Source organism: Megachile rotundata, chromosome 12 (assembly GCF_050947335.1).
Source record: "Megachile rotundata isolate GNS110a chromosome 12, iyMegRotu1, whole genome shotgun sequence".
In the NCBI taxonomy this organism is placed as follows: domain Eukaryota; kingdom Metazoa; phylum Arthropoda; class Insecta; order Hymenoptera; family Megachilidae; genus Megachile; species Megachile rotundata.
Genome location: NC_134994.1, coordinates 10887809 through 10901550, shown reverse-complemented (window position 1 = coordinate 10901550; position 13742 = coordinate 10887809). Strand labels below are relative to the sequence as shown.

General features: G+C 39.6%; 1 protein-coding gene across 7 annotated transcripts in view; it reads left to right on the top strand.

Annotated features, from left to right (window-relative positions):
- The window catches only part of LOC100879920 (cell adhesion molecule Dscam2), a 234992-nt gene that overhangs the window by 81838 nt on the left and 139412 nt on the right, over positions 1 to 13742 (top strand). For 6 of the 7 annotated variants that reach the window (XM_076537965.1, XM_076537962.1, XM_076537969.1 and 3 more), the window contains exon 2: positions 8218 to 8310. The exons of the other annotated variant lie outside the window; for it this stretch is intronic. In XM_076537965.1, the coding sequence (XP_076394080.1) occupies positions 8253 to 8310 (58 nt within the window). In that variant the 5' untranslated portion in view covers positions 8218 to 8252. The remainder of the gene's footprint in view (positions 1 to 8217; positions 8311 to 13742) is intronic. 7 annotated transcript variants of the gene reach the window in all.

Here is a 13742-nt window from a genome sequence, read left to right as displayed (position 1 = left end):
TCTATCCATTCTAGTCCATCTAAATCGATACAGAATTTCTAACAACCTTTAAATATCTAATATCTCAAATCAATTAATTTATAAACTTGCAATAGAAAATATGGTGCGCAGCGTGTTAAGAAACTTAGCCTCCCGTTAAAGAAGTGATATATTTACTGCAGACAGGAAGCCCTTTTGTTCTCTCCGGTTATGAATTCTGTATAAACAGGGGTTAGCTTGAGAGATATGTGCTTGTACCTGCACACTGTACTTGCGAGTGTACCTGCCTGCCCACTTGTGTGTCGCCGCTTGAACTTTGAATATAGTGCGAGTACATTAAATTATAGTTCTCGCACGACGCGAACGCTGTTACATACGTACGTTATTCGTTCCAGCTTTTATAATTACATTTACGTGCGGTGCACGAGACTGATCCATTTGTGGAAGTTGGGTAACGTGTTAACTAACGGGAGACCTATGCGACTGTTCATCTAACGTCTGGTTAATGACGGGGATGGAATATTGCTTGGAGGGTGATTTGGAGATGTGGCGATTTGGGGATTTGGGGGTTTGGGGAGTTTAGAATTTGGGGAGGTGGGAATTTTGGGATTTGGGAGTTTGAGGAGTTTAGAATTTAGGGAGGTGGGAATTTTGGGATTTGGGAGTTGGGGATGTGGAAATTGGGGGTATAGGAATTTGGGGATGTGAGAATTTGGAGATGTGGAAATTGGGGATGTGAGAATTTGGAAATGTGGAAATTGGGGATGTGAGAATTTGGAGATGTGGAAATTGGGGATGTGAGAATTTAGGGATTTGGGAATTTGGGGATGTGGAAATTGGGGATATGAGAATTTGGGGATGTGGAAATTGGGGATATGAGAATTTGGAGATATGGAAGTTGGGGATGTGGGAATTTGGGGAGATGAAAATTTGGGGAGATGGAAGTTTGCAAGGGTGGAGATTTGGAAATTTAGAAATTTGGGGAAGTGGGAACTAGAGAATGTAGGAATTTGAAAATTTGGAAATTGGGGATGTAGAAATTTGGGAAGATGGAAATTTGCAAGGGTGGAGATTTGGAAATTTAGAAATTTGGGAAGATGGAAATGTGCAAGGGTGGAGATTTGGGAATTTAGAAATTTGGGAAGATGGAAATTTGCAAGGGTGGAGATTTGGGAATTTAGAAATTTGGAAATTTGGAACTTGGGGTTATGAGAATTTGGGAATGTGAGAATTTGGGGACGTGGAAATTGGGGATGTAATAATTAACAATTTAGAAATTCCTAATTTTGCAAATCTCAATCCTCAAAAATGAATTTCTCTCACTTCCTCATTTTCTCTATTTCCTAAATAAAACTTTGCAAATTCCAAACCTAAAATCTTCCCAAAAACGAATTCCACTCTAAGCAATTTGCTCGAACAATTTCTCCTCATTTCCCGTGCGTAGACGTGTACAGATTTCTTGTCCACACATACACTTAAAGAGAACGAAACCCTTCAAACGGGCAGTATCGATACCGTCGAAAGGAAAACGTATCGCGTTTGAGCGTACATACGTACGTGTTTCTTCGTGGCACACGTCCGCGAATATTCCGATCGGTAACCGTGAACACTTTGATCGTGTGCCGGCTTTCAAACTCTGCGAGGGTAAATTTTGTCGGGAACGCGAGCAAAGGAATCGTCGTTGCCGCAAAGAGAATATAAATATGGCTCTCGAGTGTTCTATTCTATTTACGACTTTAGCCGTTCGTTGCACGCTCGAACGCTTCTCTTCTCTCTACGCCGCTGCTGGAATATCGAACATTTTCTTTTTTTTTTCTTTCTCTCTCTTCCGCCTCGATTTTCCACGGGCTCGTCAACCGAATGGACGCGTACACGCGCCGCTTACCGTGACGATTCGCGGAGCTCGCTTCGACCGGAAGAAAGCGATACGGTTAACGACCTCGCGTTGTATCGCCATCGTGTTTTTATAAATTTTCATATATTTAAACGGTCCTCGTTTTACTCTTCTAGTTTAATATTTATTTACTGCAAGTTTATGAAGTTTAACAGAAGTATTTATTTAATTTCTCCATTTTTGTAACATTAGATCCCTAAATTCTGTGTTTAGTTTTCAAGTTTAGGGTCATTGGCTTGGTTCTTGGATAATGGGGTCCCTAACCACGACGTTATTTCATCGAGTCCCTAGATTTATAGGTATGTAACCTGGATGGCTACTGGAATTCCTAGATTTTCTGATCTCTAAATTTTTGAATACTTAAATTCCAAATTTGTAGATCTCAAGTTTCATGAATTCCTAGATCCCAGATTTGAGGATCTCTAATTCCCTCAGATTGCTACATTCACAGACTCGTAATTCTCGAAATCCCTAGATCCCCAATTCTCTAACTTCCCAAAGTCTATTTACTGAATTTGAACCATACCAAATTTCTGGATCCATAAATCCATAAATCTTGAAATACTTGCCCCCTATATTACCCACATTATCTCTCCCTATTCTGTCCACTATACTACCCCTATATTATCCCCTATATTACCCCTATATTATTTCCCATCCCTATCCCTAGATCCTCACATCAGATTAGCCCAACGTCTCCAGTAAGCATTCTTCAGACGAAAGAAAATAAAGTGATTGTTTATTCGACAAATTATCCGAGACGTTGAACACACACAAATATCCCACAGTATATAAAGCACGGCGCTGTAAATACGCAACATATTTACTAATTAGTGAAGTGTAAAGAGACCGAGAGTAAGCCGCCTGCAGCGTCATTAAACTACGCCGAGAGAACGCAACGCAGCGCAGCTGTGTTTGCTTAACTGTATTTTACTATTGCAAATACGATTTTGCACATTAATGGCCACTCGCCCTCTACCAAACCTCACGATAGAATATACTTGAAATAACGCGGGTGGATTCCGGGAATGATAAATTCCTATTTTGTGCGGCGAAATTCTTAGAACTAAAAATGTATGGAGATGTCGATCAACAACCACGGAGTTCATTTTTTAAATCAAAAGATTTAACTGGAAGCGTTCGGATTCCACGAAGTCCACAGAAAATTAGTTTTAAATTATAATGTATAGATATATTGTGCATATGTGAACTGTCCATATGTTAAGATTTCAATAGCGTTCATATTAGCTGATGTAATCCCTCCATGTGAAACACGTATGCAAAAATTAATTAGATATTTAATCTCACGAATTGCGATTTCTTCATGACAACCTGTCAGAGAAATATTAATGTTCATCTCAAAATAAGAATTCCAAAACCGTTCATAAAGTTCGCGAACAAAGACGAGAATCTCGAGCACCACGTGCATCAGCCGCGGAACTTCGAAAGTTCGAAAAATATGCGGACCTAAAATATTTTTTAATCGAAGAAGAAGAAGATCGAACGTGTTTGGCGCATCTCGTTGACCCGTAATTTTCGATCGCGTAGAACAAGTGACTCGATACGGGAATACTTGAGCGGGAAACGAAATAACTGGTACTTTTTGCCATTTCTTACAGGCTTCTCCACGCTGGCTGATTCAAAGAGCCGGGAATTTGGAGCGTAAAATCGTTTGATTCGCTTCACGGTCCCGCCGTCACGTCTGCCCCTCATTCTAGTCTTACGCTCGCTCTTCCCAGAGCCCGACAGAGACGACCTGCACCCTCCAACCTTCGCTCCAACCAACCATCTAGTCGATCTCACCCACATTCAAATGTCATATGCAATCTCCTGTCCTCCTGGCTCCTAACTGCTCTTCCATCTTCCCTCTCGTTTATCCCCTATCCCCCTTTTTACTCTGCGAAACCGCTCGGAAAGATACCTTCTGTTTCAGCGATTAAAAACGCGCTGATTCGATCAACGCGAACAAAAACGCGTACTCGGAAAAAAGAAAATGAGGACGCTCGAATTTTGTCGCTCGTTTTATCGCTCTTTTGCGCGATTAACGGACTCCGGTTTATCGCGCCAACTTTCGCGTTTCTTACCGCGAGCCGTTCTTTTTAGCTGTCGCGATATTTTCACAGCCAATTTGCTTGGACGTGCAGATCGATATCGCGGCTGGGTCCACGCGTGCTTCACGGAGCCAATTTGTACATTTAACTAATTTAGAGATGGACCACTTTCAAACTTTGTAATTCAGCTTGACAATTTTACTGATTCATATTGATATATGTTCTGCATTGAACACTTTTAAAAATGTGGTCGATAATGAATGATTTATTTTGGATTTAATTGAACTAATTTTAGAAAATGTCGTAAGACTGTCTACAGTTATAAAACTGTCTGCAGAATGAAGTATACATGTGTCTAATAGGGATGCTTCTCCATTAGTCATTACAAAAAATGTGATAGATAAAAAGTGCATTTACCTTGGATACAAATAACACAATTTAAAAAAAGTCGCAGGACTGTCTACAGTTATAAAACTGTCTGCACCAGAAGGATATATACATGTGTCTATTGGGGATGGTTCTTCATTAATCATTATAAAAAATGTGGTTGATGATAAGTCTATTTAGCTTGGACACAATTAAGACAATTTAAAAAAAATCATAAGACTGTCTGCAGTTATAAAACTGTCTGCACCAGAAGGATATATACATGTGTCTATTGGGGATGGTTTTTCATTAATCGTTGTAAAAAATGTGGTTGATAATAAGTCTATTTAGCTTGGACACAATTAAGACAATTTAAAAAAAGTCACAAGACTGTCTGCAATTATAAAACTCTCTGCACCAGAAGGATATATACATGTGTCTATTGGGGATGATTCTCCATTAATCATTGTAAAAAATGTGGTTGATAATAAGTCTATTTAGCTTGGACACAATTAAGACAATTTAGAAAAAGTTACATGAGTGTCTATAGTTATAAGATTGTCTGCACCAGAACAAAATATACATGTGTCTAATGGAGTAGTTTTAGATTGGTCACTTCTAAAAATGTGGTCTATAATGAATGATTTATCTTGGACACAATTGAGACAATATTTAGAAAAAAATAGAATACTGTCTGGAGTCATAAAACTGTCTGTACCTGAACAAAACATACATATGTCTAATGAGGACAGTTGTGCATTGATCACTTCTAAAAATGTGGTCGATAATGAATGATTTATCTTGGACACAATTGAGACAATATTTAGAAAAAAATATAATACTGTCTGGAGTCATAAAACTGTCTGTACCTGAACAAAACATACATATGTCTAATGAGGACAGTTGTGCATTGATCACTTCTAAAAATGTGGTCGATAATGAATGATTTATTTTGGACACAGTTGAACAAAATTTAGAAAAGGTCAGAAGACTGTCTGGATTTATAAAACTAACTGCACCAGGAGGAAATATACATGTGTCTAATAGGGACAGCTGTGTATTGGTCACTTCTAAAAATGTGGTAGACGATGACCCTTACCTTGAACAAAATGCAAATAATTTATACATGTATGTCTAATAGTATAGACCTAGTCAACCTACACAACGTGGTCAATAATTCACAAAAATAAATCCTAAACAGCATGAACACAATTAAGAAAGCTTACAAATAATCCTATACAAGGTCCAATATTCCTACATGAGGTCATGAGGTCCCTTAAAAATGTTACCCATAAAAATATACATATTTGTGATGTGAATGTATGTTGTACAGTTCTTTAAACGTCGAGAAGATTAAAGAAGGTGAATGTCGAAGATGGAAGAAGTCGATTAGGTCACAGAGAGTATATCGTCAGTGAGGTCGAATCAGGGTCCACTGTAACATAGTTCTCGCGACCAGGCAGAATTGCCTTTATCCGAGTGCCGATGAAACGGAACCTGGAGGCAGTTCCACCGTTCACAATTAAGTTTACGAACGGGAATGGACACACCATTTCCCCGTCACGAAGAAATTGCTGATCGTGAAACGTAGCGACTATTATAGAACATGGAAACGACTCCTCCTCGCGAAGAAAGTAGGAAATGGCGGATCGAACTCTTTGGAATTAATTAACTGCGATGTTACCGATAAAGTAGAAGCTGAAGGATCGATCCGCTTTATTAACGCGATTCCAGAGTGGCATTTGTCAAGTTTATCGCCTGAAGGAGAACCAATACCTTCTACGGAATGTGGAACACGTACGCCGTATAGGGAAATCAGTGTAACTCGTGAAAACGAGGATCCACGGTTGAAGTGACGGCGTGTAAAACGTGATCGAGTTAAAAGATCGCAGAAGAAACCTCGCCATCTGACAGGCTTGTTCTCGACATGGCGACCCAAGTGTACGAACGAAATTGTGGCGCTAAAAGCAATTTCCTTCGAAGCGATCGTTTTAGCAAAGTGCTTTGCAATTTACAGAGTCTTTATTAAAATAAAATCAAGACCGTACTTTATAACTTTCTACTTCCTAATCGGTCGCTATCGAACGATCGATTTAAAATTACTTGGGGAAATACTCTGCTGTATTTTTACGGAGGTACGTGGGATGGAGAATTTGAGGATTTGGAAATTTGGGATATTGGGAATTTGGGGGGAAGTGGGAAAGAGGGAGGAAATTAGGAAGATTGGAGATGTGGAGGTTAGGAATTTGTAATGGGGAATTTGTGTAAAATTATGGAATTTGGGAGATGTAGGATTGGATTTGGGAATTAGGAGTTTGAGAAGTTGGGAAATTTGGAATTGGGGAATTTAGAAATTCGGGAGATAAGAGTTGGGGAATTGAGAAATTCGGGAGATTGGAATTGGAGAATTGAGAAATTCGGAAATTTGGAATTGGGGAATTTAGAAATTCGGGAGATTGGAATTGGGGAATAGAGAAATTCGGAAATTTGGAATTGGGGAATTTAGAAACTCGGGAGATTGGAATTGGGGAATTTAGAAATTCGGGAGATTGGAATTGGAGAATTGAGAAATTCGGAAATTTGGAATTGGGGAATTTAGAAATTCGGGAGATTGGTATTAGGGAATTGGGAAATTCGGATATTTGGAATTGGGGAATTTAGAAATTCGGGAGATTGGAATTGGGGAATTTAGAAATTCGGAAATTTGGAATTGGGGAATTGAGAAATTCGGGAGATTGGAATTGGGGAATAGAGAAATTCACAAATTTGAATTTGGGGAATTTAGAAATTCGGGAGATTGGAATTGGGGAATTGAGAAATTCGGAAATTTGGAATTGGGGAATTTAGAAATTCGGGAGATTGGTATTAGGGAATTGGGAAATTCGGATATTTGGAATTGGGGAATTTAGAAATTCGGGAGATTGGAATTGGGGAATTTAGAAATTCGGAAATTTGGAATTGGGGAATTGAGAAATTCGGAAATTTGGAATTGGGGAATTTAGAAATTCACAAATTTGAATTTGGGGAATTTAGAAATTCGGGAGATTGGAATTGGGGAATTGAGAAATTCAGAAATTTGGAATTGGGAAATGTAGAAATTCGAGAGATTAGAATCCGAGAATTTGGAAATTACAGAGAATAGGAACTCGAGAATTTGGGAATTAGGGAGATTGGAATCGGGGAATTTGGAAATGAGGCAGACTGGAAATTAGAGAATGTGGGAACTGGGGATCAGAGAATGTAATTGGAAATTAAAGGGACTGTAATCAAGAAATTTGGACTATTGGAAACTCGAAAATTTGAAAATTTCAATTCTTCATTCACATACTTAACCTTGAACTTCCCCAATTATACTCCAACATAGTATTAATAACCCAAGACGTTGTACGCTAAAATTTGAGAAGCATTTTTCCAGCCTATCGGTCAAACACTCGCTTCATCCCGGTCTGAATAGACAGAAGTCCTCCGTTGAAAAACAACAGATGATAAAGAATAAAAGTATCGACGCGCATAGAAAAACTGTTGGCTGGCAGGTGTACGCGTCGCGTGTTTTATGATTATGTACGTCGCGGAACGCGCACCGTCTGGGAGGACTTTCATTGAGCGGACAAACCCCGTAGGCACGGATTCGAGAGGAAAAAAATCGTCGATACGGAGTTAGGGTTTGGGCAGGAAGCGAAAGGGTGAACGTAGAACGGGCAGTCTGCCAGAAAGGACGGGGCGAAAGGTGGGATGAGGTGCCGATCATGGCCATGCAATGGAACAGAGGGAAACGAAAGGGGTGGATAAAACAGAGAGGGACAATGAACGAGTGGCCGCGAGTGGGGGGTAGAAGAGAGAAAGACAGGCTGTGGAGTTGGCTAGGATACGCGGATAGCGGATTGGGATGGATGGGTTGATTGATTGGGCACGCTTGTATTGTTTCAGGAGGAAGCTGAATCGACGTAACGGTCTACGCCAGGATGGCCAGTTGGCCGCTGAGAATCGTTCTCCTGTCCAGCGCCCTCATCCTTGTCCGTGGTAAGTAAGAACACAAATCTCCGGCTATGGAGATGGAATCGCCCGTCCGTATATCCACGGAAATTAGGATTTTACTATTCAATAATTCTCTGCAATATGTATCTCTCTATCGATTCACATTTTTCCTTATTTCAAACAATACAAAGTTACTTCTAACATGGATGACCAAATATCAAGACAGTTTACAGCGAATATCTCGTTATCTGTTACTTTTACGACAAAAATGGTTATTACAAGATTTGTAGCTTGGGAAATTCTGAACAAAAAAGGTACTATACGATTTTTTCATAGGACCAATCGTTTTCATGTATGTTTACCTCTGAGACAAATATCACTCGACGACTTAATGTCTAAACAATTATCATCGAATATCTAGATACTTGTCAGTTTTACGACAAAAATAGGTACTACAAGATTTGCAGCTTAGGGAATTCTGTACAAAAAAGGTTCTATAGACTTTTTTCATAGAAGCAAGCGTTTACGTGTATGGTCACCTCTGTTACAAATATCACTCGATGAATAAGTGTCTGAATAATTATCAACGAATATCTAGTTACTCGTCAGTTTTACGACAAAAATAGGTACTACAAGATTTGTAGCTTATGAAATTCTGTACAAAAAAGGTCCCATACACTTTTTTCATGGGACCAATCGTTTTTATGCATAGTCACTTTTGCTATAAATATAACTGGATGGCCAAATGTCAAAACAATTATCAGCGAATATTTAGTTACTTGTCAGTTTTACTACAAAAATGGTTACGACAAGATTTATAGCTTAGAAAATTCTGCACAAAAAAGGTTTCATACAATTTTTTCATAGCACCAATCGTTTTCGTGTATGGTCACTTGGAAGTTCTCACCCCTTATACTTTTTCATGACTCTCACGCACCCCCACTCTTTCAGCACCATTTTAATGCAGCTGAACGCGGTTATTTAAACGTAGCATCTCTAGAAGATCTCTAGACACTAATCTGACGTCATTCCTCATTATTCCTACCTCGCCTTCAGGGTTAAGCATATCAGGATTAAGTAATCAGGATTAAGCCATCATGAATTACAAATTGATTATTCACACGAGATTATCTCAAGAAGGGTTGCTTGTACGATGAGAATGTGTAGAACTATTTTTATAGAGAATTTTTTAAGCTACAAATTCTGTGATAATAATTTTTTTCATACGAGCGATGGATAACGAGGAATTCGCAAAAGTTTATTTTTTACATCTACACCCCTAATTGCTGATACTGAATTTTTGAATGACAAGATAAAGAACCGCAGATTGAACATATTTTTCTGTAATTTCCCAGAATTAGTGTTCGATTGTCGGCCATTTTACCCAAGCAATACCACTGGGAGGGCTGTTTCGCGCTGCAGGGAAAAACGGAAGTGCGTTTAGCCGAGTAAATATTTGCGTGGTTGAACGGCAAGCGAGAAAATGAGAATCGTCACCGGGTTTCCAGTCGGGAACAGAAAGTATTCGGCCAATAAAGTGACTTCCTCCTGGGAGAGATTATTTCTCTGTCTTCTCTTTTTAGAGGACCAATCTGATTTCCGCCTTCGAGCTGGATTTTCCGCTGGAAACCTACCGTTCTTTTCTTTGCGAGCGTGTAAACATTCATGGCGTTGCACCGCAATGAGAATCACATTTGGGACCATTGAGACTTTACTGTTTTAGATTGTCGAAATGTGCGTTTATAGATTTAACACCAGTTCATGAGGTTGGTGTTGAGCTCTGGTTATCAAATTTTCAAATTTTTGTATTATTAATTTCTCAGAGCTCCAAATTGTCGCGTTACTAAATTCTCGGATCCCCAAATTCTTACATCACCGAACTCTCAGAGCTCCAAATTCTCAAATCCCCAAATTCTCACATCACCGAATTCTCAGAGCTCCAAATTCTCACATGACCAAATTCTCACATCACCAAATTATCAAATGACCAAATCCTCACGTTACCAAATTCTCACATTTCCAAATTCTCAGATCCCCAAATTCTCACATCATCGAATTCTCAGAGCTCCAAATTCTCACATCACGGAATCCTCAAATCCCCAAATTCTCACATCACCGAATTCTCAGAGCTCCAAATTTTCACATGACCAAATTCTCAGATCCCCAAATTCTCACATGACCAAATTCTCACGTTACCAAATTCTCACATTTCCAAATTCTCAGATCCTCAAATTCTCACGTCACCGAATCCTCAAATCCCCCAATTCTCACATCATCGAATTCTCAGAGCTCCAAATTCTCACATCACCGAATCCTCAAATCCCCAAATTCTCACATCACCGAATCCTCAAATCCTCAAATTCTCACATCACCGAATCCTCAAATCCTCAAATCCCCAAATTCTCACATCACCAAACTCTCAACCCCCAAATTTCGTAGAAGAGTGTCGACCTAACTCTAACATATCGTTTGGACTTGTCAGATCCAAACATGTCAGTTAACCACACTAAAACGTGCATTCGTTCCGTTCGTTTGCGACCTCTCTCGACGAGTATACCCTCTTCGAGTCTGTTCGCAACGCTCGAACTGTCTATGGATTGATTTTCTGCCACTCCACGATCCGTTCGTCGTTGCTCACCACGTGACGAAAGTATACCACGGGTGTCTGTCTAAATTACGATCGTCAGTTTCGTTTATTCCGGAATCCATTATTTTGGCTAAGTTCCTGTGCAATTTGTAAACCAATCCAGGGGAAGAGCAAGTTTGCGAACGAAGGGATCAGCCTCGGTTTCCATGGAACTTCGATCATTAATAATTTTTTTCTACTTCGTCGATCGATGGAAACCTGGACAATTAATAATGCTGCGAACTCACGACGAAGTGAGTAATCCCGACTAAATGATGCTCGATTCTAGTAAACAGCCCTTTGTGCGCAATTAGTTCTTTTTAGGTTATGGCTCGAGAGATGAGAGATGTTTCCTCTTTCGCTTTTGTTGTACTTTTTTTAGAGCTGACTAATAATTAGCTGGAATAACTTGGTTCAAATATGATCTGCTTTATTGTTTCTATTTTAAAAATATAATAATGTCGAATTCTGTGTAGTTACTTAAATTATTTTTAAATTTGTTGCGCAAGCTGTCTCATCTGAATTACTATACATTTTTGTATTACATTAGTGAAATCAATTAAAGATTACTCTCAGACTACTTCTACTTGAATTTTCATAATTATTCTTTTCTTTACAATTTGTCAGAAACATTGTGATAAATTACTGAATGACAAATATAGAAAATGTAAATAATTTTCCACAAGTGCTTTCTGTCCCCCAATGGTACAAGTCCTAAGCAATTTCTTATCAGATCTATAGACATAGTATCCCCCATAATCCTTTGTCCACCTACCGGATATTATACTATCGATCACAAGCGATATATCGATCGAGCGTCTTAAAGCGCATTGTTGTCCGCAAGGAATCTCAATAAGTCTTTTCTCCGTTCTGCAATTGGCGAGTGCCGATTCTTCGCGTCGACGCGAAGCGCCTTTCACGAGCAAGCGAAATAGAGAAGCTGGTACAAGGCGATCGAGGAGGAAAAAAGGAAGGAAACGGGGCTTTAGTCGAGAAGCAGCCTCGTGAGGTCCTTTACACGAGAATGAGAAGAGCTACGTGCGAGAGCTGATAAATAAATAACACGGTCGAAGGAGAGAGGTCGTTGCGAGATGAAAGAGAGAAAGGAGGGTCCGGTCAAGAGGCAAGGATGGCTAGACGGTAAAGAAAAGTAACGCGAGCCCATAAAAGAGAATCAATTCGATTCCCCGGCTCGTGTTCCACCCTCCTTTCTTCCTGCAACGTCAAATCTCTCTTTGCCGTCGTTTTTCTTCCTCACCTCCGCTACTCTGAAACAACCACGTGATTGATAAGCACTGTGCTTCGATTTAAAAACGCATTAATCTCTCAACTAGTACAAAATCGTTCTTTTTAAAATCATCAACTTCTTCTTTTTAAAGCATTAGTATTCTTTGTTGTATCAGGTCTCTGCTTAAAGACACTTATTACAGTATCACATGTGTTCATACAGTGTCACGTATGTTCACACAGTATCACATGTGTTCATACAGTATCACATGTGTTCATACAGTGTCACGTATGTTCACACAGTATCACATGTGTTCATACAGTATCACATGTGTTCATACAGTGTCACATGTGTTCATACAGTATCACCTATGTTCATACAGTATCACATGTGTTCATACGGTATCACATGTGTTCATACAGTATCACATGTGTTCATACAGTATCACCTATGTTCATACAGTGTCACATGTGTTCATACAGTATCACCTATGTTCATACAGTATCACCTATGTTCATACAGTATCACATGTGTTCATACAGTGTAACATGTGTTCATACAGTGTCACCTATGTTCATACAGTATCACCTATGTTCATACAGTATCACATGTGTTCATACAGTGTAACATGTGTTCATACAGTGTCACATGTGTTCATACAGTATCACCTATGTTCATACAGTATCACCTATGTTCATACAGTATCACATGTGTTCATACAGTGTAACATGTGTTCATACAGTGTCACATGTGTTCATACAGTATCACATGTGTTCATACATTATCATATGTGTTCATATAATATCACATGTATTCATACAGTAAACATGTCTTCATACAGTATCACACCTGTTCATACAGTGTCACCTATGTTCACACAGCATCACACGTGTTCATACAATATCACATATAAAATGGTCTCTATTACACCCAATCTTCAATCTTGTCACATTGAGTAACGTCATCGTTAAGTAATGTCATCATAGACCTCCGTGAAGGAGGAACTTCATTTACACGTAATCGATCGTTTATCTCTATTGACAAATTTGAAGTAATTTGGTAAACTTCGTCAATTTCGAGTAAAGCACCAGTAATGTTTGAACGCAAGTTTCCGTGTCGGAATCAATAAATTTTTCAGGATAATTCACGTCGATTAAGGGTAGCCCCGCGTGGGGTGACCCCCTCGATCTTTCGGTATCACGAGGTTGCACACGCCCGTTCCTTGGCATCGTACTCCTTTTCGCGCAACAAGTGCTCCCCGGCTCACATCTTTAAGAAAGCTCGCCCCTCCTCTCTCGTTTAAGCCACCATCGCCGGTGCTAACACCGTCACACCCCACCCCCGTTCTCCTTTCCTTCCACTCTTCCTTTTTCTTTTTTATCCTGTCCTATCTCTCTCCCTCTCTTTCTCCTCGACTACCCACAACTACCCTCCAAATCACTCCACGTTCTTTCTCCACTATTTTCCTCTCCACGATGGCTTACAGCCGGAAACCGCGAACCCTGCACGTACTCTGCATTCTGAACGAGCGTGTTACCTGCACGTGTACGCGCATTCGTGTCTCCTTTTCGGTGGATCTCGAAGAAAGTCGAGCAGTCCTCTCGAAAGACGAACTTTGTGCCT